Source organism: Neofelis nebulosa, chromosome 2 (assembly GCF_028018385.1).
Source record: "Neofelis nebulosa isolate mNeoNeb1 chromosome 2, mNeoNeb1.pri, whole genome shotgun sequence".
Lineage (NCBI taxonomy): Eukaryota > Metazoa > Chordata > Mammalia > Carnivora > Felidae > Neofelis > Neofelis nebulosa.
In genome coordinates this window covers 179,489,082-179,504,186 of record NC_080783.1, presented here as the reverse complement: position 1 = coordinate 179,504,186, position 15,105 = coordinate 179,489,082, and the positions used below count along the sequence as shown (strand labels likewise).

The 15,105-nt window shown below is 40.0% G+C and overlaps 1 protein-coding gene and 1 pseudogene across 1 annotated transcript in view; one reads left to right on the top strand and one right to left on the bottom strand.

The window, feature by feature from the left end:
* The window catches only part of SCP2 (sterol carrier protein 2), a 127,922-nt gene that overhangs the window by 83,232 nt on the left and 29,585 nt on the right, over nucleotides 1-15,105 (top strand). Inside the window, 1 exon segment of the mRNA XM_058717355.1 lies at nucleotides 5,716-5,869. Within this exon segment, the coding sequence (XP_058573338.1) occupies nucleotides 5,716-5,869 (154 nt within the window).
* On the bottom strand, nucleotides 10,332-10,481 carry LOC131505723 (U2 spliceosomal RNA; annotated as a pseudogene).

The window sequence follows — 15,105 nt, the reverse complement described above, 5'->3', positions numbered from 1 at the left end:
GGCTCCAGGCTCCGAGCCATCAGCCCAGAGCCTGACGCGGGGCTCGAACTCACGGACCGCGAGATCGTGACCTGGCTGAAGTCGGACGCTTAACCGACTGCGCCACCCAGGCGCCCCAGTGACTTTATATTTAAAGTGCATTAGCCTGATTTAGTTGAGTCTTGCTTTTTTTCTTCTGACAATCTCTGCCTTTAATTGGGGTGTTTCGACTATTTATGTTTTATGTGATTATTAATATGGTTAGGTTTGAGTCTGTCTTGTTATTTGTGTTCTCTTTGTCCCTGCTAATCTTTATTTTCTCTTACCTTTTTTTCCAGCCTTCTTTTGGATTACTTTTTATGACTCTATTTCATTTTTATCTTATCATAGTCTATTATACTACTTAACATATAGTAAAAAAAAACAAAAACAAAAACCTTACAATAGTATATTTTCATTTCTCCTGTTCAGGGCATATAATACTGTTGTGAAATTTTTTACATATATTATAAACCCCATAGGAAATTATTTTTGTTTAAACAATCAATTATCTTTTAAAGAGATTTAAACAGGATGTAAATTAAAAATAAATAAATAAGGAGATTTAAACAATTAAAAAGAAAACCTTATCCATTTACTCATGTAGTTACCACTTCGAGTATTCTTCATTCCCTCACGTAGATCCTTTTTTTCTATCTGTTACCATTTTCCTTCTGCTAAAGGACTTTAACATTTATACAGCATCAGTGTTGAGTATGGTAATGAAATATTTCAGCTTTGTGTGTCTAAAAATTTCTTTATATTACTTTTTTTGAACTATATTTTATATTATATTCTAGATTGATTACTTTTAAAGGGAAAAACTGCTCTTACATAAATACACATTTTTCAGTGCATGCTGAGTCCATTAAAGCTTTTTGCTCTTTGAAGCTCAGCAAACCTTTTCTTTCTCAGCCAGGCTCCAATAATAGAAAACCATGCTTTTTTATGTTGTTTATGCTAAGGCCTTTAGATGTCTAATGTGAACTGAAGCTGAATTATGACTTCTTTGTACTTGACTGTCTTAATGGTATAAGGAATAATGATGGGTTCAAGGAAGCAGGAGAAAGAAAAGAACTCAGGTAGTATCTCAAGATGTTTTTCCCTGTAGTTTTTCCACTCTGAGGTTTTCCATTGCACTTAGTACTTATCTTTATTAGCTGTTTATTGGAGTGATTGGTACATGTTTGAATGGTTTATTTTCAGTAGCAACCAGACTATAGGTAGTAGAGTCCTAGGCTAATGCTTTTGTAACTGCTGTGCCTTCTTGGGAAATGGATTTCTGAGACCAACATTTTTTGTTTTTAGTCTTTTTTTTTTTTTAATGTCTGTTTATTTTTGAGAGAGAGAGAGAGAGAGAGAGCGCGAGAGAGCGCGCAAGCCGGGGAGGGGTAGAGTGAGAGACACACACACAGAATCCAAAGCAGGCCCCAGACTCCAAGCTGTGAGCACAGAGTCTGACGCAGGGCTTGAACTCACCAACCATAAGATCATGACCTGAGCCAAAGTCAGATGCTTAATTGACTGAGCCACCCAGGTGCCCCTCTGAGGCCAACTTTTGACTTCTACCCTTTATAGATCCAGATTCTAGAAATGTAAGAAACGCCAGTTTGTTCAGAAAGTAGACAACTGGAAAGCTCAAATAATCAGTATGCTCTCTTACTAACACTCGTCTTTTATTGAAAGCAATTAAATGGCAAGACCTTTTTCTCTTTCTCCAGCTCTCTCCCTCTTTTTGCCTACCTCCTTAGTCCCCACCCCCACGGTAGCATTAATGTAATGCTACTCCCAGTGTAGACTGTATTGTAAATGCCTGCATCTTTATATCTCAAGAATATCTGCTTCCTGAGGGAAAAGACTGTGCCTATCTTGTTTTTGCTGGGTCTTCTGAGCCTTAAGCAGTGTCTGGCACATAATGGGCCATAAAGTATTTGTTGGATGAATGGGTAGATCAGTAATGATGAAGGAGCATGGGGCAAGCTGAGGGCACACTACAGGCTAATAGCACCTCCTGCCCCAGGTGGGATATGTGTGATATTCTTCATGCACTGCTGGCTGCCCAAGAACGGGGGAAAGGAAAGAAAGCAAATGGTTGACTGATAGAGATCACAGTCATGAAGGATAGGAGTCTCCTTGAGTTTACGATAACTGATTAAACTATAAGAAAAAGGCAAATTTATTTATAGCCTAATCTCCAGAAACCTTAGACTCTGTTTCCTGGAGCCCTAATATTGCCCTCATCAAGATGTGGGGGTTTAAGTTCTTGCCATGGTGATGTTGGAAGCAAAGGCAAATGAAAAATTAAATTCCCTTACTGACACTGACTGTCAGCCCACTGACAAGTCCTTGAAACAAGCAGAGTGACCTTTCTCTAGGAGCTCAGCTGCCTCGGTGATGACACTTTGCTAGGAGCAAAAGGGAATCTTGGCTTAACATTATCCTGACCCCCCAGAATCCTGTGAATCTCCTTAAACACATAAAAATTCCTTTGCAAACCTCTTTTATCTTTAACCCCCAAGGATATGTTGGCAATTATACTCCAAGCATATGGCCTCTGGTACACATCTGAAGGGTCTCAGGACTGAGGTTTTTATACTAAACAGTAACAAATGGTTTTCCTAACACCAGCTAGCCCCTCAAGGTCCTGGAAACCTTGCTTCCAAAATTCCTTGGAGACGTACGCTGTCCCTGACCTGCCCAACCTGAAAGTATATAATCGTCACTCTTCACAACTCCAGTGCAGCTTTTTTCTGCCCACGGGTCCTGTCCCCATGCTTTGATAAAATCACCTTTTTGCACCAAAGACGTCTTCAAGAATTCTTTTTTGGCCATCAGCTCCAAACCCCACCATCACTCCAAAACCCCATCAAATATTGGTTCCTTGCATTTTTTATGAATATTACCTATCATAATAGTAATTTTCCTGAATTGTTAGACATTTCATTAAACAGTTAAAATAGAAACATAGTGCTTTATCATATAGATACTTCATAATTTATATAACTATTCCTCAGTTCTTTCACTTCTAGATTATTTAGTTTTTCACTGTTACAGTGTGATAGAGATTGCTTTGTGTGTAAAACTTTACCTGTGCTTATTTCCATAGAACGGTTTTCAAGGCATTTTCAAGGCTCTTAATTTTGTATATTACTTTCCAAAAAGGTTGTACTGATTTGAACTTTCACCAGTACTGTATGGAGGTGGCTGTCTTGCTAGTCTCCCCAGCATATGGATTATGCTTTAAACATCCTTACCAAAAACAAAACAAAACAAACAAAAAAACATCCTTACCAATTTCGTTAAAAATGGCATTTTTCTATTTAATCAGGTGAGGTTGAGTATTTTCTCTAATATTGTGAACTATGTATATTTATTATTTTGTGAAGAAGACTAGCTGTATTTTCCTGCCCATGTGTATATAAGACTAGTGTGAATATTTTTTGCCTTTTTCATATTCATTAAATGGTTGAGCTTTCTATATGGCAGATTTCTAGTAAAATTAAGTGCCCCAAAGTTTCACTTTGATCTTCTTCATTAATATTCAGAATGTTCGTAGTTCAAAAAGTCATTAATAGGTTGTGGAGTTACCTATTTTAAAACAGTGCTTAAGATATATATTCTGTAAATATATACACACTGCTTGGATATAAGAAGTAGGAGTTATATTTCTCCTACTTAGGGTTTGTTAAATAACAAAAATTCAACTGAGTAAGTTTTAAAGACCTGATAGGCTTTATTAAATGATTCATGAATTGGGCAGCATCCCATCTAGCAAGTAGAGGGTTGCTCTGAAGAGTTGTACAAAATGGAAGGTTTTTATAGGAGACTGGAGCAAAAAAGTTATTAGCAAAAGAAAAGGATTGTTCCAGGCAAGACTGCTTTCCCTTAAGAAGAAAAGCGAAGGGTCTTATCATGCAGCTTTACCTCATCTTTGGGGGGGTGCGGAGGGCCCAGGTGGCAGACTCGGTGGCACTGATCAAAAAATTCCTGACTGGTTAAGACTGCATTTCTGGGGGAGGTCGAAACTACAGTTAGATTAGGACTTAAGCAGGGTTTGGGAACTCAGTCTAAATGACACTGTTTGGGGCTTATGGTTTTCTTTTTCTTTTTTAATTTATTTTTTAAATTTCCTTCCTTCCTTCCTTCCTTCCTTCCTTCCTTCCTTCCTTCCTTCCTTCCTTCCTCCCTTCCTCCCTCCCTCCCTCCCTCCCTTCCTCCCCTCCTCCCCTCCTCCCCTCCTCCCCTCCTCCCTTCCTCCCTCCTTTCCCTCCTTCCTTCCTTCCTCCCTCCCTTCCTCCCCTCCTCCCTTCCTCCCTCCTTTCCCTCCTTCCTTCCTTCCTCCCTCCCTTCCTCCCCTCCTCCATTCCTCCCTCCTTTCCCTCCTTCCTTCCTTCCTACCTCCCTCCCTCCCCTCCTCCCTTCCTCCCTTCCTCCTTTTCTTTCTTTCTTTCTTTCTTTCTTTCTTTCTTTCTTTCTTTCTTTCTTTCTTTCTTTCTTTCTTCTTCCTTCCTTCCTTCCTTCCTTCCTTCCTTCCTTCCTTCCTTCCTTCCTTCCTTCCTTCCTTCCTTCCTTCCTTCCTTCCATGCTTATTTATTTTTGAGAGAGAGGGAGCCAGAGGATCCTAAGTGGGCTCCGCACTGTCTGCAGTGAGCCCAGTGTGGGGCCCAAACTCACAAAACTCTGAGATGATGACCTGAGCCGAAGTTGGACACTCAACTGACTGAGCCACCCAGATGCCCCTGTGGTTTTCTTTTTTAACTGCTTTATGTAGGAAATTGTCACAGGTACTGAGGAATCAGTAGTTGTGATTGGTGGTGTAGGTGGATGAACAGACGTTATAGTTGGACCTATATAACTCTGCCTCTGGGATGGTGAAGCCAGTCTATCCTGTGAGAACATTTCTTAACTCAGGGATCCTTGAATTGCTGGTTGTTAGAAAGACAAACAAATATAAATCAGGAGACAGGGATTCTAAAGTTGACTCTGGAATTAGCCTGCTTTGTGACCATTCACAAATTATTTAATCTTACAGTTCCTCAGTCTGACATCATTAAATTCCTTCCAGTTCTAAAAACCTTTGATTTTATTATACAGGGGACAAAATGCTATTCTTATGAAAATCTATTCTTGTTGAGAACTGTTTGAGGGAAATCATAGGAAAATTCCCCATACTAGCTAAATTTTTTAGGGAAAGTGAACTCCCAAATTTAGATTTTTTTTTTCTTTTGATACATTAAAAATGCTAAAATTAAATTATTTTTATGCCATTTTACCTGGCTTAGAGAACTGTATATTCAGTGTTTTCTTTTCCAACATTGCCAAAAAATGACAGGTTAGAGTTCATGGAATTTCTTAAGCCTGGGTATTGTCTAAATACAGAGATTAGTGGGGTTGTGGGAGGGGGAATGGGCTAAATGGAAAAGGAGATTAAGGAATCTACTCCTGAAATCATTGTTGCATCATGTGCTAACTAATGTGGATGTAAATTATAAAAAATAAATAAATTATATAAAGTAAAAATAAGTAAGTAAGGAGATTACTTAGGAAGGGGGAAAACTAGCTGCAGAAACCCTCTTGCCCTTTAAGAGAAGTTATTTATGCATGCATTTTCTTGACTTTAAAAGTGAGCTTGAGAAAGCTGGTTGGGGCAGCTTTCTAACGCAATGGAATCTGATTGCTCTGTGTTCGATTTGTTAGGTCTGGCTCAGTGCGCTGAACTCTGCTGGCAGCTGAGAGGGGAAGCCGGAAAAAGGCAAGTTCCTGGAGCAAAGGTTGCTCTGCAGCATAATTTAGGCATTGGAGGAGCTGTGGTTGTCACGCTGTACAAGATGGGTTTTCCTGAAGCTGCCAGGTAGGTGGCATTCTGGGTTTTGCCTGTTAATGAATCCTGATTTTTCATAGCTGATGACGTTGTATATGTAAAAAGTTCAAATTTTATTGCTTTAGTACTCAATAAGTATATCATAACATTGCTTTGATAGCTTGGCTTTAAAACCTTAAAACTGGCAATTAGCTTTTAAACTTAAACAGCCTTAGGAAAATTTTGTCAAAAAATTTTGTTCAAAAGAGGGGGCAGCATAGTCAAAAGAGAGTGCTGAACTAAAAATACTTGTCTTAGCCCGGCTAACCTGAGTGATTTTAATTTAGGCAAGTCACTTTTTTGGTCTCCTTTTTCAGAGTTTGCTTTCTCTGTCTGTACATAGCCTCCCAGGCTTCTGAGGTTGTTTGGAGAAAGTTATCAAATACGCTGATTGGATCTCTGCACATGTATGTTTCAGAATCCAGCCAAGCCCTCACTGCTGCTAGAATTCCTTTTATTTGTCTCTTGCTGATTTTCTTCCTGTCCTTATCAAATTCCTCTGCTCCTCAAATCTCCAAGTGCTTTCTGTTCCAAGCCTTTCAGGATCCCTCAACTTCCTTGCTCTTGTCTCAGAGAAGTGTTCATTCTTCTTCCCATAGGCAAAAAGGCCCTCTTCCTTTCCAAGGCCAGGCTCTCCTCTTTGAATGCTTTTGTTACCAACCACTTTCTGTAACTTTGTTCTAAATATTAAGTATACCTTCTCCCTTTAGAGTCTTTTCATCTTTGCCTTTCTATTGACTCCTGTCTGTTAGCAAACATGTTCAGCTCTGACAGATGATAAACAATTTATTTTTCTTATTGCCTTATTTTCTTTCATAATGAGACACTTTTGTTTATCTATGCTGAAATATTTGTCTTGGTTTTTGACTTCACCCCTGAGGTCAGGTAAAGCCAAGAGCAATCTGATTATGAAATATTGTTTTTATTTTGTTCTTATTCTCTTTAACCCTGATGTAGCTGTCAACACTAATTGGCTCCCTTTTTTCTCCTGAAATTATTTATTTTTTCTTTCTTTTTTTAATTAAAAAAAATTTTTTTAATGTCTATTTGTTTTTGAGAGAGAGAGAGACAGAGCACGAACAGGGGAGGGGGCGGGGGGCAGAGAGAGACGGAGACTCAGAATCTGGAACAGGCTCCAGGCTCTGAGCTGTCAGCACAAAGCCTGATGCTGGGCTCAAACCCATGAACTGTGAGATCATGACCTGAGCCGAAGTCAGATGCTTAACCAATTGAGCCACCCAGACACCCCTAATTTTTTTTAATGTTTATTTATTTTGGAGAAAGAGCCAGAGTGTGAGCAGGGGAGGAGCAAAGAGAGAGGGAACCACAGGATCCCAAGCAGGCTACGGGCTCTGAGCTGTCAGCACAGAGCCCGACATGGGGCTCAAACTCATGAGCCATGAGATCATGACCTGAGCTGAAGTTGGGACACTTAACTGACTGAGCCACCCAGGTGCCCCATCTTTCTTTCTTTTTTTTTAATGTTTATTTTTTTAAAATTTTTATTTATATATTTAAAAATTTTTTTTAATGTTTATTTATATTTGAGAGAGAGAGAGATAGTGCGTGAGCAGGGGAGGGGCAGAGAGAGAGACAGACAGAATCTGAAGCAGGCTCCAGGCTTTGAGCTGTCAGCACAGAGCCTGACATGGGGCTTGAACCTGCAAGCCATGAGATCATGATCTGAGCCGAAGTCAGACGCTCAACTGATTGAGCCACCCAGGCGCCCCTTTTTAATGTTTATTTTTGAGAGAGAGAGAGAGACAGAGCACAAGCAGGGGAGGGGCAAAGAGAGAGGGAGCTACAGAATCCAAAGTAGGCTCCAGGCTCTGAGCTGTCAGCACGGATGCAGGGCTTGAACTCACAAACTGCAAGATCATGACCTGAGCCAAAGTCAGACACTTAACCGGCTGAGCCACCTGGGCATCCCTATTTTTTTTTTTTTTTTCACACTTTTGGTTCCACAAAGGATATGTGACACACTTCTTTTCAGAATCGATTATATTCTTCTGTTTTATAAGCTCTTGAGTCTCTTCTATCTGTCCTTTCACTTTTCTTTCTCTGTCTGGAATATCATTTCTGTTGTGAAAATTCCATGGTTTTTAAGGCCCATCTTGAGTACCGTCTCCCTTTAAATATCCACAGCACTTTGCACCTCCTGCACCCTTATCTAGTTTTGGTTTAGTTGTAGTATATCCACATTTTTATTCCCCTCATATGAAATCTTTGAGGCCTAAGACTGTGACATCACTCCACTCCTCTAAGAATCTCTGTCATAGAGAGTGAATGTTTCTTGAATTGAATCACATAAAAAGGTGTTAAGATGTTGAATTTTTTAGTTTCCTCCTAAATGTGATCATTAGTCTGTACTGTCTTCTGGAATTCCATCCAGTTCATATTTGGAGTTGAAAACTCTCAGTAAAATCCAAACTTTAAAGTTACTTACTTGAGTCAGCGTATTAGTGTAACTCTCTAATTTGCTCGGATTAGAAGGTTATGAATTTGGGGAAATAAATTCTATTTTAAACATGGAATTCTCCTAGTTCTTTTAATTTCAGGAGACTAAGTAATTGGGAGATTGAATTGTTCAAAATAATTACAGTGATATTTCTGGGAAAGCAGAAGTATGAAAAAATCCAGCTGGTATACAGGTTTCCCTTGCTATCCAAAAGTAAAGCATTCCTATGAAACTTTTTTTAAGCCAAAATGGTATAAAGCAAAGAAGCAATTACCATTACTTTATATGGAAAAATTCTTGAGTATTCCCAGACCCCCCAAATAACCTCTTTTATGCTTTTCTGATACCTTAGGACACATCTTACTAACAGATGCACAAAATAAATTGAGATAAAGCACAGGTGTTCACAGATACAGTTCAAAGCTGTGGTTCCCTGCTGAGTGTAGTTCTTGGGGAAAGAGCTTGGGGACAGTGCCACTCTCCACACATGCACTGCCTCTGTGATGGCTTGTTGCAAAACAAACATTGAACTCTATCGTCTCTTTTTGCTTCTTCTTTGGTAAAAGCCAAAATCCTCTTTGGATTTCTTTTGGTTAGCCAAAACAGGCACTAATGTAGGTCTTTCGTAGAAGCAAAATGGCATAACATGGAACGTTTGAAAAGCAGCTATACCTGTACTAATGACTAATAAGAATTAATGACTAATAACAGAGAAGGACAGATATCATATATTTTCACTCATATGTGGAACTTGAGAAACTTAACAGAGACCATAGGGGAAGGGAAGGGGAAAAAATAGTTATAAACAGAAAGGAAGGGAGGCAAACCACAAGAGGCTCTTAAATAAAGAGAACAAACTGAGGGTGAATGGAGGCTGGGGGAGAGGGGAAAATGGGAGATGGGCATTGAGGAGGGCACTTGTTGGGATGAGCACTGGGTGTTGTATGTAAGCCAATTTGACAATAAATTATATTCGTAAAAAAAAAAGAATGACTAATAAGAAAATATTGAAGGTAGTACTGATAGTTTTAGTGATCCAACATAACTCACGACAAAGGCCAAAGTTGGGAAAACGATTCTAAATCTGATGGCACAAATATATAGTTTTAAAGCGAGGTTGTGGTTTCACTTTAAATGAAGTCATTTTAAGGCACTATTTTAGGATTCCTGGACCCAGTTCCAACATGGGGAGTGGGAACTCCCAGTCCCCATCCCCAAACACCAAACAATTCTTGGACACCAGTAGGTCTGAATTCAACTCCTCTGACACCATCTACCCAGAGATAGCATCACATTCCACAGCTTCAGTGTTAGGTACCACACTGACCCACACCCACCACTTCAGATGCCAGTCACAAACCTCAGACTGGCTACAGTTTGGAGGTTTCAATGACTTCCTCCTTAGGTTTGATTAATTTGCTAGATTAGTAGCAAATTGCTAGGCTCACAGAACTCAGAAAAACACTTACTTATATTTACCAGTGTATTAAAGGATATGATAAAGGATACAAATCAACAATAAGATAAAGAGATAAATAGGGCAAGGTCCCAAACAAAGGAGCTTGGGGCCTGGTTGATTTGGTGGTATGAGGAAGGGTTCTGGTTTCCTAAGTGTGGAAGTTCTCTGAAAAGGACCAAAAGCTGTCCTCTTGGGTTTTATGGAGGCTTTAGTACATAGTCATAATTGACCAAGTCAACAGCCATGGGCCAGCCTCCAGCTCCTCTCCCCTCCCATATGGTAGTGGTGTGTGGTGGGGTCCAAAGTCACCTTCATTAATAATAAGACACTCAGTTTACCTTTATGACTTTGAAGCATTTTCAGGAACTGTGGATGAAGACCAAATCTATCTGAGAAATATATTTTAGTCATCTGATGACCAAATAATATTTCTTATAAATCATTATATTGCAGATACCCATTGTACATGATCTGATTTACTTAGTTTCTAATTTAGATAACTTTGATGGAGCAATTGCTACATAGTTAGGCCCCCAGAATGGTCCTCTGTGTATGTGGGGAAGGCAGACATAGGTTTTTCAAAATGCTGTAGAAGCCCAGAGGAAGAAATTATTATGAAGAAGGTAAATTTAAACTGATAAGAGCAGATACTACACTTGATTTTAGCCAAAAGGTCGAGAAGTGATGAAGAAGGTAAATTTAAACCGGATGACTAGGATTGCCCAGCAGAAGGGTAGAGAAAGGATATTCCAGGCAGGTACGTAGATGGGTACAGAGAGTTGAGATACAAGGTTTGATGAGTAGCTGTACTGTGTGGGTGCAGAGTAGATTATTTTGTGTGTGGCCTTGGTAGATGGGCAGAGTCAATAGTGTGTAGGTGACAGAAGATACATTTGTAACTAGACTGGGTATGGTTTTGAAACCTTCAAATGCTCCCTTCAGGAGTTTGGAATTTAGCCCACAGAATTAGTTTTAACAGAAGATCATGTGATTATATTGTGCCTTAAGCAGATCAGTCTGGCATTAGTTTGAGTTGATAGGTGGAGAGACCAGAGGTCAGGAATCCTCTCAGGAGGCAGTTGCAGCAGGGTGGATAAGAAATGGTCAGTGCTGGGGCACCTGGGTGGTTCAGCCGGTTAAGTGTCTGCCTCTTGATTTCGGCTCAGGTCATGATCTCACAGTTTGTGAGACTGAGCCCCGCACTGGGCTTAGTACGGAGAGGGGAGTCTGCTTGGGATTCCTCTCTCTCTCCCCCCCTCCCTCTCTCTCTGTCTCAAAATAAATAAACATTTAAAAAAAATGTTCAGTGCTGCAGTAGGAACTGAGAAAATGAGAAGTCATATTTAAGGGCGGTGACCAATTGCATTTAATTTATAGTTAAACTTTTCTGTCTTTTAAGTTAGATCAATTTTGAACAGTATTTTTCTTTTCTGCTATTACATTCTGGTTTTGAGCTGTATCTTGCATAAATTGAGGTCTGCTGTCAGTCTGTTCAGGTTGCTATAACAAAATTTGTCCTTGGCCCCCAAAATTCATGTCTTTATCATGTCATCAACTCAAAAGTCTTAAGTCCACAGTGTCATTTAAATATCTAAATCACATATGGATGCGACTCAAGGTGTGTTTCATCCTAAGGCAAATTCTTCTCCAGCTGTGAACCTGGGAGATCAAACATGATATGTGCTTCCAAAGTAGAATTCCGGGACTGGAACAAGATAGACACTCCCATTCTGAAAGGGAGAAATAGGAAAGAGAGAGTCCTGAGCAAATCCAAACTCCAACAGGGAAAACATCATTATACCTTAAGGTTTGAAAATAATCCTTGTCTCCATGTTCTGCCCTCTAGGTACTTTGAGATGAAGGTCCTGCCTTCTAAACACACTGGGGTGGGGTGTGGGCCCCCAGGGCTCTAGGCAGCCCTGCTCCTATGGGTTTGGTGGACACAGCTCATTTTGTGGCTCTGATTGTCTAGAATTGCACATGGGTGACTTCGCTGGTCTGGGGTCATGGACATGGCTTCACCCCCAAGGTTCCATTGGGTGTTGCCCTAGTGGGGACTCTCAATGGTGGCCTTACTCCCATGGTGGTTCTCTGCCTGGACCCTGAGGATCTTGGAGGCATCCCTAGAAATTTAGGAGGAGGCAGTCATGACCCTACAGCTTTGCTGGGTGCAGCATATGCTTCACCAGAGCCTGTCAGAGCCCAGTCTAGGGTGGCAGAGGAATGGGATGTTAGAATGAGGGGGAGCAGAGCCCATGAGGTGAGATGGCACTGGGCATTGGTGACTCTTCCTTTCTTAAATTGTTCTGCCCCTAAGGTCCTTGCACTCTGGGTTTGTGAAGGGAGGGGTAGCTCTGATGATCTCCTTGCCTTTGGAGTCATTCTTCCATTGCCTTGGACAATAGGTCTTGGTTTGTGTGAGATAACAGAAAACATAAATATTTGGACTTTGACCCTGTTTCCTGACACAGGGCTCCTGAAACCCTTGTAAATTCTCAAGTTCACCAGAAGCATCTTTTGTTTAGTGAGGTGACTCTGGGTGGGCTCCTACACGACCCTGGTATGGGGACTGGTCACCAGAAACACCAAACCTTGATTAGAAGCTTGAAACTTTCAGTCCCACTCCCCATCTTCCAGAGAGGAGCTGGAAATGCAATTAATGATCATGCCTACTATTAAGAACAAAAGTTCAACTGAGTTTATTAAGTGATTCATGAATCAGGCAGCATCCCATTAGCAAGTAGAGGGAAGCTCCTTAATTTAGACCAGTTTTGAATATGAGTATTGACTTTGTATTATAACACTCTATTCATTTTATGTAAGTTGAGAGCTTTTGCAATACAGATGGAGGATAGATTTGCATTCTATACTCTGTTAAATAAAACCTATGTATGTATGTATGGGAAAAGCATGAGCTGGGAAGGGCAGAGAAAAAGGGAAAGAGAGAATCCCAAGCAGGCTCTGCACTGTTGGCACAAAGCCCCTTGCAGGGGCTTGATCTCACCAACCATGAGACCATGACCTGAGCCACGATCAAGAGACGCTTAACCAACTAAGCCACTCAGGTGCCCCAATGAAACCTATTTTTAAAACCCAACTTTGTTTTTTGTTTTTTCTTTTTTTAATTAAGGTATAATGCACATATAGTAAAAGTCACCTTTTTAATGCATAGTTCTGGAAGTTTTGTCCAACATATACATTCATGTAACTACCACTATAATCGTGATACAGAACAGTTCTATCACTTCCCAAAATTCCTTGTTCACCTTTGTAGTCAACCCTTTCCCCTCCCCTCCAGCTCCTGGCAACCACTGATCTGTTTTGTGCCCCTGCAGTTTTCCCTTTCCAGAATATCATGTGAAAAGAACCAAAAAGGCTTTGAGTCTGGCTTCTTTCATTGGTCATAATTCATTTGAGATTCATCCATGTTATTGCACATACTGGTAACTCGTTCCTTATCGATGAGTGGCAGGCATTACATTATATGGATGTACCACAGATTGTTTATCCATTCCTTGGTTGAGCCTTTTTTATTTTATTTTATTTTATTTTATTTTATTTTATTTTATTTTATTTTATTTTAATTTTTGATAATTTGACATAAAGACTTTTTTTTTCAATATAATTTATTGTCAAGTTGGCTAACATAGTGTATACAGTGTGCTCTTGGTTTGGGGGGTAGAATCCTGTGATTCATTGCTTATATACAACACCCAGTGCTCATCCCCAACAAGTGCCCTTCTCAATGCTCATTACCCATTTTCCCCTCTCCCCTGCCCCCCGCCCCCATCAACCCTCAGTTTGTTTTCTGTATTTAAGAGTCTCTTATGGTTTGCCTCTTTCCCTCTCTGTAACTATTTTTTTCCCCTTCCCTCCCCCATGGTCTCTGTTAAGTTTCTCAAGTTCCACATATGAGTGAAAACATATGATATCTATCTTTCTCTGACTGACTTATTTCACTTAGCATAATACCTTCCAGTTCCATCCATGTTGTTGCAAATGGCAGGATTTTATTCTTTCTTATTGCCAAGTAGTATTCCATTGTATATATAAACCACATCTTCTTTATCCATTCATCAGCTAATGGACATTTAGGCTCTTTTCATAATTTGGCTGTTGTTGAAAGTGCTGCTATAAACATTGGGGTACATGTGCCCCTATGAATCAGCACTCATGTATCCTTTGGATAAATCCCTAGTAGTGCTATTGCTGGGTTGTAGGGTAGTTCTATTTTTAATTTTTTGAGGAATCTCTACACTGTTTTCCAGAGTGGCTGCACCAGTTTGCATTCCCACCAGCAGTGCAAGAGGGTTCCCTTTTCTCCATATCCTCACCAGCATCTGTTGTTTCCTGAGCTGTTAATTTTAGCCACTCTTACCAGTGTGAGGTGGTATCTCATTGTAGTTTTGATTTCTATTTCCCTGATGATGAGTGATGTTGGGCATCTTTTCATGTGTCGCTTGGCCATCTGGATGTCTTCTCTGGAAAAGTGTCTATTCATGTCTTCTGCCCATTTCTTCACTGGATTATTTGTTTTTTGGGTGTTGAGTTTGTTAAGTTCTTTATAGATTTTGGATACTAACCTTTTATCCGATATTTCATTTGCAAATATCTTCTCCCATTCTGTTCGTTGCCTTTTAGTTTTGTTGATTGTTTCCTTTGCTGTGCAGAAGCTTTTTATCTTGATGAGGCCCCAATAGTTCATTTTTGCCTTCAATTCCCTTGCCTTTGGAGATGTGTCAAGTAAGAAATTGCTGTGGCTGAGGTCAGAGATGTTTTTTCCTGCTTTCTCCTCAAGGGTTTTGATGGTTTCCTGTCTCACATTCAGGTCCTTCATCAATTTTGAGTTTATTTTTGTGAATGGTGTAAGAAAGTGGTCTAGTTTCATTCTTCTGCATGTTGCTGTCCAGTTCTCCCAGCACCATTTGTTAAAGAGACTTTTTTCCATTGGATACTCTTTCCTGCTTTGTCAGGGGTTAGTTGGCTGTACATTTTTGGGTCCAATTTTGGGTTTTTTATTCTGTTCCATTGGCCTATGTATCTGTTTTTGTGCCAATACCATACTGTCTTGATGATTACAGCTTTGTAGTAGAGGCTAAAGTCTGGGATTGTGATGCCTCCTGCTTTGGTTTTCTTTTTCAACATAACTTTGGCTATTTGGTGTCTTTTGTGGTTCCGTACAAATTTTAGGATTGTTTGTTCTAGCTTTGAGAAGAATGCCTGTACAATTTTGATTGGGATTGCATTGAATGTGTAGATTACTTTGGGTAGTATTGACATTTTAACAATATTTATTCTTCCAATCCATGA